Raw genomic sequence first — 10,519 nt, forward strand, 5'->3', positions numbered from 1 at the left:
GAGAAAATGGCTGCTTTGGAGGATGAACTCTAAGGCATTATACCCTGTTGACTGACCTCCCTTACCCAAGCTTCCTCCTACCTAGGCTTCATCCCTACAGCTCCAGGAATTTCCCAACCTAGAGTTGGCAACCTTACCTAAGAGACTTGCATTACGGGTTCATCCAAATAAGGAAGGGCTTTCCTGCAGCTGCCTTCAGTGAGAAGGTTTCCTGTGTCTCATTTCCTTTTCCTTCTAAAGGAAGGTAGTGGCTCAGCCCCTGCCATGTTTCTCTGGAAGTGGTTGTGTAACCCTAAGCAGAACTTAATCAGTTTTATTTCCGAACCTTTGCTACAATAGCCGGGTCACCCGTGGGTCTGCAACTCCTTTTGCTGATAAACCACATTGAGAAGAGATTGCACGACTGAGCCAGTTCTCCACTCTTCACTCTCCACAAACGAGACCTGACAGGAAGCTCCACATTGTTCTTCCCTCCTTCCAGGGCTTTTTTTCAGCTGGAACGCTGGGGAACGGAGTTCCGGAACCTCTTGAAAATGGTCACATGGCTGGTGGCCCCGCCCCCTGATCTCCAGACAGAGGGGAGTTGAGATTGCCCTCCGTGCTGTTCAGCGGCGCGGAGGGCAATCTAAACTCCCCTCTGTCTGGAGATCAGGGGGCGGGGCCACCAGCCATGTGACCATTTTCTCTGAGGGCAACCCACTGAGTTCCACCACCTCTTTTCCCAGAAAAAAAGCCCTGCCTCCATTATTATCCTCACAACAACCACGCTATGAGATAGGCTAAGCTGAGAGAGCAAAACTGGCCCAAGGTTACCCAGTGAGCTTTCACGACAGAGTGGGAATTCAAACCCAGATCCCAGTCTGACACTACTGTAATCACTACACCACGTTGGTTCAGCATAGAGCATGTTCAGGTACCTTTCGAGCAAGCTGCCGCTTTGAAAATACGTCTAATTCCACAGTTGAAAATAAAACTTTATTTAATATGTTTTATGAACCTTGATGTTCTTATGTTCTTCCGTGGCTATTGTAGCTCCCACTTTGTGGGATGGGCTGCCAGAGGAAATCAGGGAGGCCCCGCCACACTTCTATCATTTTGCAGAATGTGCGTTAAGAGACATGTTGTGGAGGGGATTTTTATAAAGGAATTCGAAATGTAATCAAATGGAACGGTTAAGAACGACACCTTTATAATGGAATAGGTTAATCAACAGCAAAGTGTATTGTATGTATCACCTTGCTTTTACTGCATTGACTTGTGCCTTTGTAATCCAGTTCTGCATCCCAGTATGTGATGCCTTAAGCATTCTCCTCCTTAACTGTGTGATCCTAGACCTATTGCATTTTTATTGGATGTCTTATTGGAACCCCTGTGAGGTTAATTGGTTTAGCCCAGTGGGGTGGGGTCAGAAGCTAGAGGCAGGCTGCTGAGGAGGAGGCTGTTTGCTGGGGAGCTTAATAAATTATAAGCTCTTATCACCTTGAATAAGGTAATCAAATGTTGTATGTAAAATATGATTAAAAGTGGTGTTTGTGTCTTGTGTTTGGTTGGTGTTACTGGGATTGTATTATTTTTGCAGGGCTATAATTCCCCAACAAGAAGACCGAAGCCTGGGGTACAGTTGCTTCGAATGGATGAAAGAGGACTCATCACTTCTTGGATGTGGAACTGTTTGCCTTTTCAAGGACATTGTTAATTTGGAGTTTTTTGTATGGTTGCACTTAAGAGTTAATTTTTTTTAAAGTTGTATTTTATTGTTAAAAAGTTTAAAAGAAAAGTTATTGCTTAAAATTGTGTGAATGTTGCTTCCTAAGCCCCATAGAACCCATGAAAAGAGAAGTTACATTATGCTGTCTGATTGAATTGTTTTTTATGTTTTGTAACTTGCCAGCAAGAAAAGCGGGCCATAAGACAATTAATTAAATAATTGGAGCATCACTGTTTGGAGGCATAATAGGAGCCCTGCTGGATCAAACCAGTGTTCAGCTTGCTACAGCATCCTGCTTCATATAGTGAGCAGCCAGTTGTGAGCAGCCGAGCAGCGCGGAAGGCAATCTCAACTCCCCTCTGTCTGGAGATCAGGGGGCGGGGCCACCGGCCATGTGACCATTTTCAAGAGGTTCCGGAACTCCATTCCCCCACGTTCCAGCTGAAAAAAAGCCTTGCCTGTCATACTCAGCCACACCTTGCTAATGTGCTGGCAGCCTAATGCTTGTATTATGGTTTCTTCTGAGGCTGTTCCTTGCTAGAGCTGCAGACGTTACCCACGATGTGAAACTACGCATGGAAGTGTTTGTTCTTCCTGTTATCTCTGTGCTTCTCCCAACTGCACCAGGGGCCTCTGTATTTCGGCATGGGAAGGGGCGCGTACATGACCGTGAAACCCCATACATCATTCCTGCTATTTCCCTGCTTAGATGCTTTCCCGCTGAAATCGGTGAACCGTTAGACTGACGGGGGAGGAGTTTAGAAGGTACCTGCGCTTTGAGAAACCTATTTCTACTTGATGTATGTAATCGTTATCCCTGGCAAAGATGGAATAAGTGCATGATACTGGTGGCTTGTCAATAAAGTGCTTTTGCTGCTTGCAGTGAAGTCTGAGAGCCAAGCTACAAGTGAGGAATGACACATGCCTGGCCAGTGAACAGACTCGCGTGTGTTCCTCCCTGTTCACTTGCCCTCCACTTGCCCTCCACTTGATCACATAGTGATCAAGGAATACACGTGAGTCTGTTCTCTTGCCAGGCAAGTGTAATTCGTCACTTGTAGCTTGGCTCTGAGAGTTACTTGGCATCCTTACAAGTGTGAGGCTTTAGCTGTTGGGGTTACTCAGCAAGAGCAAAGGGGATGTGATGCAATGATTTGCACCCCAGTGCAATCCTTAACACCTTTCTAAGCCCATTAATGTCACGGGGCTGAGAAGGGTGTAACAGTGCTTAAGATTGCACTGTTAGCTAATCAATTAGGAAAAAATGTGTTCAAGATGAATGCCTTTTGGGAGTTCAGAGCTACTTATCTCAAGCAATTTTTCTTTTACTAAAGGAGAAAAGCTTTGTATGTATCAGTGGACTGTTCCTCCATGAAATGGTATTTAATGAACTTAGGCAAGGAGGCCTGGTTGCAAACAGAGCACAAAGCCTTGCTATTACTGAATCAAAGCAGTGCTGTAACTAGCCATTCCCATGCCTGGCAAAAACTCAGGATTCTTCACACTCCCCTACACCTAAAACATGCAACAAAGGAAGCTGAGTCCAGCTGCGAACTTTGAAAGACACACAAATTGAAATACGTTCTTGTCAGAGAGTGCGACAGTTATTGCTGCGGTATTCAGTGGCTGAATGTGTTTTTCTATACCAGGCTGCAAACCCGGGTATCAAGGAGAAGTTACAGTAATGGTATTCTGCCTGGCCTGCTGCCCTCACCAAGCCTCAGAATAAGCTGGTATTTGGCTCTTCGTCTTCAATTTTGAAAGAAGTGGGAGTTTACATAATTTAATGTGCTAATCGTTGAAATATTTGTTGACCTCTTTGCACCTTGTTCAAGTTGTTCTCACAGGTGGGTGTCCCATCCTAAGTACATTAGAAGGCCTAGAAATGCAATGTTTTGTTTACCTGTGAATTCAATCCAGTCATTCTTTATTGCTAGAAATTCTGTTTGTTTTTAATGTCTTCCCTAATTAATTGACTACAGTTTTTTGGAGAATCTTGCAAGGCAACTTGGCTGTACAACAGGCAGGACAATCCAGAGCTTCCGGTGGCTCAGCAAGCAGCTTCCATTCTCGGAAGCTTTGATCTAACATGTATGCTTGTCGATTGATGCAGTACTCTTCGGGACGTTTGTTGCCGGAACAGATGAGGCCACCGCACACAAAAACCTTGTTCTTTCCCACAGAGCACACTGCATGCGACAGATCCAAGCTATAGTTGTTCGGCAGGAGTGGCACAAGGTTTGTGGACTTGATGATTTTGATTTTCTGCAGGTTTATATCCAAACTCTCTTTGTGGCTCTGGATGCTCAAGATGTTCTCCTGGGAAAAGGACAGCAGGGGCTTGTGATTGAACTGAATGGGGAATGTGATATATTGGACTACGTTCCTGGTTTGGACATCAAAGCAATCCACCACACCTACTCGAGAGAACTGACCATTCACTAGGCATCTCCCCGTCACGATGTAAATAGCCCTGTCTTCCCTGGTGATCAGTGTAGTTGCATCCATAGGAATGCTCATCTTCCCAGCGAGAACCCACTTCTCTTTCCCTTCGTCATACTTGAAGATGCTCGAAATGTATTTCCTTGGTGCCGTGCTTCCCCCTACAGAATATACTGCTCCTCCACATGTCACCATGGTGTGAAAAACTAGACCAATGGGCAGATCTGGAAGTTTGATCCAGGAGTTGGTATCCATATCATACTTCCAGGCTGACTTCAAGCCAGAGATCTGTTCTGTGGTTCCTCCAGAGACATAAATATATTTCCCTAATGATGTTGCGCTGAGGGCAGCTGCTTTGTATGGCATCTCTGTGAGCTTCAGCCAGATGTTCTCTTCAATAATGTAAGCAAAAACACCGTTGTTGAACTTACCCTGCTCTTTTTGTCCACCTAAAACCACTATGGAGTCCACCAATGCCCCTTTCCTTTGGTAGAGCATCAAGCTTTGAGGATTTCCATGTTTACGTTCGCTCAAAATGCTCTCTATCCGGGACAGGGGGCCGGAGTGATCTTGAAGGAGCAGCACTTCTCGGCAAGCAGAAAGCAGGACCTTGCTGGAGACAGCGGTTAAATGTATGTAGGCAAAATACTTCTTAAAATTCTTCTCCCTGTCAGGTGTTTTGTGTTTCACCCACTGAAGGAGAGCCAGGAAGGCCTGATCCTCGTTTTGAACGTGAAGATTTTCATCCCTCAGGAGCCTTCCAAAGACTTGAGGAGGGCAATATTTCAGGTCCTCAAGGCCCTCTGGGCTGGCCCAGAAGTGGAAGTTGTCTCGCACACTGTCGTAGGCAGAATTCCCCACCTCTTTCAACTCGTACGTGGTAGCCAGGAACATGTAGTATAGGCTGTTGTCCTTCCTGAGGGACCTGAGGAGGTAGTCAGAGCAGTGGCTTTTGAGAGTCTGGGAACTGAAATACTTGGCTCCTTTCAGCAACTCTTCAACGTTCTTCTCAGAAATGAGGATTTTCCCAGTGTAGAAATAGTCCAGCAGCTGTTCCACCAAGGCAGAGCTCAAGAACTTGGCATCGATGATAATAAAGAGTTCATCATCAGTCTTCATGTCATTGCTAGCTATTAGGTTCCTTATATGGGGGGATAGGGCTGCTAAGACGTTGAGGTGGGCATAGAAGACATTCTGGTCCACGCTGAGGGCCACGTCACAGAACTCCTTGTTCTTTCTTTGTTTGTTCAGGGCCTGCATCATGAAGCTGTTATGGTTCTTTTCTGTGAACTGCATCCTCATTTTCGTGGCCGAGACTGGTCTGGAATTAAGGAAGATGAAATCAGCATAGAGGACTTTTTGCTCAGTTGTTGAAGACTTCACTCTGGCTACATAGGAGTGAGGTCATCATATATAGCTGCCAGGTCACAATCACTAGTGACATGCATTTTAAAAGAGTCTTTTCAAATTCTTCCTCCTGTTGCGGGAGTCATGCCATAGCTTGACATGGTGCAAAAAGAAAGAAGCATTGACTGGAGGTAAGGATTATCCTTCCATATAAAAGGCTGTGTTCCAAACAACTCACTTCCTACCCTGGTGCGCCTCCAGAGGGCGCTGCAGTGGAGGGAAGCCCAGAAGAGGCAGCCCGTCCCTCTGAGAGTGCGCCCCCGTGAGAAGTCCAGGCTGGAATTAGGTGCAGAACAAGCAACAATCTCCCCCACCCCGCCTTCACCCAGCTGGGATCAGGAATGGATCAGGTAGCAATGCCCACCCCCTTCACCCAGCTGGGATAAGCACCAGAGCATATGGCAATACGCTCCCCCCCCCCCCCCGCCTTCATCCAGCAGGCATCAGGCGTGGAGCAGGTGGCAATACCCACTCCCCACCTTCACTAAGCTGGGATCAGGAGTGGAGCAGGTGCCAATGCCCGCCCCCCACCAACACCCAGCTGGATCAGACGCGGAGCAGGAGGTAATGCCCGCTCCCCCCATTAACCCAGCCAGGATCAGGAGTGGAGCAAGTGGCAATGCCCGCCGCCCTTTCACCCAGTCATGATCAATGTGCAGCAGGCAGCAATGCCTGCCCCTTTTACCCTGACAAAATCAGGCACAAAGCAGGGGGCAATGCCCACCCCCCTTCACCCAGCTGGGATCAGGCACAGAGCAGGAGGCAATGTCCCACCCCTCTTCACCTGGCTGGGATCAGGAGCAGAGCAGAGCAGGCGGAAATGCCCCCCTCCCACCCCGTTGGGATCAGACATGGAGCAGGGAGCAATGCCCTCCCCTTTTCTCCTGGACAGAATCAGGTGCAGAGCAGGAGACAATGTCGACCCCCCCCCCCCTTCACCCGGCCAGGATCAAAAGTGGAGGAGGTAACATGGTAAGGGCTCCAAGAAACCGATGTGGATGTACAGAGAGCTCCAGAATAAGCTAAAAAGGAAATGTTCAGGAAATGGAGAGAAGGACAGACCTCTAAAGAGGAGTATATGAGGGTTACTAGGTACTGCAGATCAGCCATCAGAGAGGCCAAAGCTCAGTACGAGCTGGGTCTGGCCAGGAGGGCTCGCTACAACAAGAAAAACTTCTATAGATATGTGAGACGCAAACGCAAGGTAAAAGAGGCAATTGGACTGCTGTTGGGAGTGGAAGGAGAAACTCTGATGCAGGACAGAGAAAAAGCAGACAGGCTTAATGACTTTTTTGCCTCTGTTTTCTCCCTGAAGAACTCAGGCACATCTAGAGATAGTAGAAAATGTGGCAGGACACCTGACTGGCTAATTGACATTGACAGAGAGGTAGTGGAGAGGCATCTGGCTGCACTGGATGAATACAAATCCCCTGGGCCGGATGGGGTGCAGCCAAGAGTGCTCTAAGAACTTTCTAGAGAACTTGCAGAACTCCTGTCCATCATCTTCAAGGCCTCCTGGAAGACTGGGGATGTACCACAAGATTGGAGAAGAGCGAATGTTATCCCAATCTTTAAGAAAGGGAAGAAGGATGACCCGGGAAACTACAGGCCAGTAAGTCTGACTTCTGTTGCTGGGAAGATATTAGAACAGATTTTAAAGGGATCAATCTGTAAGCATCTGAAGGACCACTCAGTGATCCGGGGAAGTCAGCATGGTTTTGTTCCTAACAGATCTTGCCAGACCAACCTGGTTTCCTTCTTCGATCGAGTGACCAGCTTACTGGATCGGGGGAACTCTGTTGACGTGATTTATCTGGATTTCAGTAAAGCTTTTAATAAAGTCCCCCATGACATTCTGATGGGCAAACTGGAAGACTGTGGAGTGGACTATAGGACAGTTAAGTGGATAGGGAACTGGTTAGAGGACCGCACTCAAAGAGTGGTGGTCAACGGCGTTTCATTAGACTGGAGGGAGGTGTCCAGTGGGGTGCCGCAGGGCTTGGTTTTGGGCCCAGTACTTTTCAATATTTTTATCCATGATCTGGATGAAGGAGTGGAAGGGCTGCTCATTAAATTTGCTGATGATACCAAATTGGGAGGAGTAGCAAACACCCAAGAAGATAGAATTAAAATTCAACAAGACCTGAATACTCTGGAGAAGTGGGCAGCTGTGAATAGGATGCAATTCAACAAAGACAAGTGCACAGTATTACATCTGGACCACAAAAATGGGAAGCACAAATACTGGATGGGGGATACACTTCTGGGCAGTAGTTTATGTGAAAGGGATCTTGTGGTAAGAGTGGACTGTAAACTGAATATGAGCAGTCAGTGTGATGCAGTGGCAAAAAGGGCAAACTCCGTCTTGGGTTGTATCAAAGGGGCCATAGTATCGAAATCGCAGGAGGTCATAGCCCCTCTCTATACTGCCTTGGTCAGGCCACACCTGGAGTATTGTGTGCAGTTCTGGAGGCCTCACTTCAAAAAGGATGTGGACAAAATCGAGAGGGTGCAGAGGAGAGCGACGAGGATGATCAGGGGTCTGTAGACTAAGCCCTATGAGGAAAGGCCTTGGGAATGTTTAGTTTGGAGGTTGAGGGGGGACATGATTGCTCTCTTTAAATATTTGAAAGGCTGTCATTTGGAGGAGGGCAAGGAGCTGTTCCAGTTGGCAGCAGAGGGTAGGACCCAAAGCAATGGGCTTAAATTACATGCACAAAGGCACCGGCTAGATATTAGGAAAAACTTTTTCACAGAGTAGTTCAAAAGTGGAATCAGCTGCCTAGGGAGGTGGTGAGCTCCCCCTCACTGGCAGTTTTCAAGAAGAGGCTGGATGAATACTTGTCAGAGATGCTTTAGGATGATCCTGCATTGGGCAGGGGGTTGGACTAGATGGTCTGTATGGCCCCTTCCAACTCTATGATTCTATGAGCCAGTAAGGGTGAGGTAGGGGCGGAGAGCAGCCCTAGAGGGCAGGGAGAAGCTCCTGACAGGCAGCAGCAGCTGCCAAAGAGCTTTTTTTCAGCCAGAACAGGGTGGAACGCAGTTCCGGCACCTCTTGATAGTAATCATGTGTCTGGTGGCCCTGCCCTGATCCCGTTTTCTCCCTTCACACAGCCCAAGGCGCCCGGCTTTTTCGCAGCATGCTGAGCCTCAGTGGTGGCAAAACAGGAGTGGGCTCTGCACCCCAGCTTGCCGGGGAGGGGCTTCCTCTACCGCTGCTTCCTTGAACGCTTCCCCCCCCCCCGGTTGGAAGTGAAGTCATCACATGGTCTCGGGAGTGCATATGTGCACACGCTTCACATGCACACACGTGGTGCTACTTCCTGCTGAGAGTTGCCCCAGGGCCTGGCAACCCATGCTATGCCACTGAGTTCCACCACCCCTTTTCCCAGAAAAAAAGCCCTGGGTGGTCCAGGTTGCAGGTTCTGCTGCTATGCTTTCTTCCAGAGTTTGCCATACAGCCAGTTAGCTAGTGAAGGCATTTTTCATCACTCTCTGGTTGCCAGGTTTTAAATTGGTCCTTCTACTTATCCCTTTAATAGTTTGATATGCAGGAGGTTTTTTTAAAAAAAATTTATTGAATAAATGTTGAAAATACAGAGGTAACAAAATGTACATAGTAACAGACAAACAGTCACATGAGAGAGGTTCTCACATGTTTGAAATAATTTCCCCTTCTAGCATCGCACTTGTCCAAATGCTTATTGCACCTTTGATTTGGGTTATAAATGTAGTATGTAGCTGAGTATCTAACATTTAATGGAAGCTTGTCACAACTACAAATTAGCTGAAAGTAGGGTGGACTACCTGGGCAGGAACTAGGAGAGTTACTTTGATGAAGAGGAATAGGAAGTGTTTGGCTTTTGTTTTAAAACACAACAAAAGGTTTTTAAAAAGAGACTAAAAGGTTTAAATATTTTCCCTTCTCTTTTGCACATAGATAAACTAAGAATCTGCAAGCTTTGCTTCTCCATCCCAAAATGTGAGGATATACAGAGATTTCTGTATAAGATGAATCATTAAAAGGATGATTCAGCTAGAGAGAGATTGAGCTTTAACCGCTAGGTAACATTACCCTTGGACTTATATGGACTTTGGTGCAAGGCCTTACTCAAACCATTTATGTTTTTCCTTGCTCTTTGCCTTACAAATTACTGGGTGTCTCCTATAGCCCAATCTGAGGCATGTCTGCTCAGAAGATAGCCCTACTGTGTTTAATAGGGTTTACTCTCAGGTATAGGACTGCCTAATGCCGCAGAAAATTTGATTAACTGATGCTTTTAGTAGGTGGCCACTCCTCTCAGCCCCAGCTCTCCAGTTGTATTGTGGGGCTAATAACACTCACTTATTCACCGCTCTGGGTGAGGCACTAATCTGTCTAGGAGAGCGGTATATAAGCGGTTCACAAAGTGTGCATGCTGTTTTCTGGCCTAAGCAGCCATTCATGCAACTTGAAAACCTGTGGCTTTTCCACACTGATTATCTTCTGCACCTCCATGGTATTCCTGTTTGTTTTTTCTACAATCTTTTCCAGACCTACTTTTGTACTACGGGGGCAGGAAAGTGGGGATTTTCACAGACCTGGCCACACAGCAGCCATTTGCCTTCCCTCGATCTCCCCATAATGCATAAATCAACATACCAGTATAATAGCAACCAGAAAGTTACCTGGGCTAGGCCTGGCTGCAGCCACTATAAAATTTGCCCAGGCTGGGGTCAGGGGGGGGGTGCCCCACAGGGATGGGCAGGGAAGCACTGGCAACCTTTCTCTACCTAGCTGTTGCTTGTACTCTACCAGGTTGGCTCTCTTGCCCTGCTCACAGCAACTGGGGTGTGTGTGTGTGTGTGTGTGTGTGTGACTCAGGTGTAGGCAAATCTGCCCCCCTTCCTGGCCACTGACTGACTGGGACTTTTCCCTGAGCCTATAATGGCCAATCCAGTAAAAGCGTTCATGGACTA

General features: G+C 47.2%; 1 protein-coding gene across 1 annotated transcript; it reads right to left on the reverse strand.

The window, feature by feature from the left end:
- Nucleotides 1-3,676: 3,676 nt before the first annotated feature.
- CCIN (calicin) lies at nt 3,677-5,561 on the reverse strand. The gene has a single exon (XM_054987480.1). The coding sequence runs from the start codon at nt 5,450-5,452 to the stop codon at nt 3,677-3,679; it is 1,776 nt and encodes a 591-aa protein (XP_054843455.1). The 5' UTR covers nt 5,453-5,561.
- Between the last annotated feature and the right edge of the window lie 4,958 nt (nt 5,562-10,519).

This window comes from Eublepharis macularius, chromosome 8, assembly GCF_028583425.1.
Source record: "Eublepharis macularius isolate TG4126 chromosome 8, MPM_Emac_v1.0, whole genome shotgun sequence".
Classification (NCBI taxonomy): domain Eukaryota; kingdom Metazoa; phylum Chordata; class Lepidosauria; order Squamata; family Eublepharidae; genus Eublepharis; species Eublepharis macularius.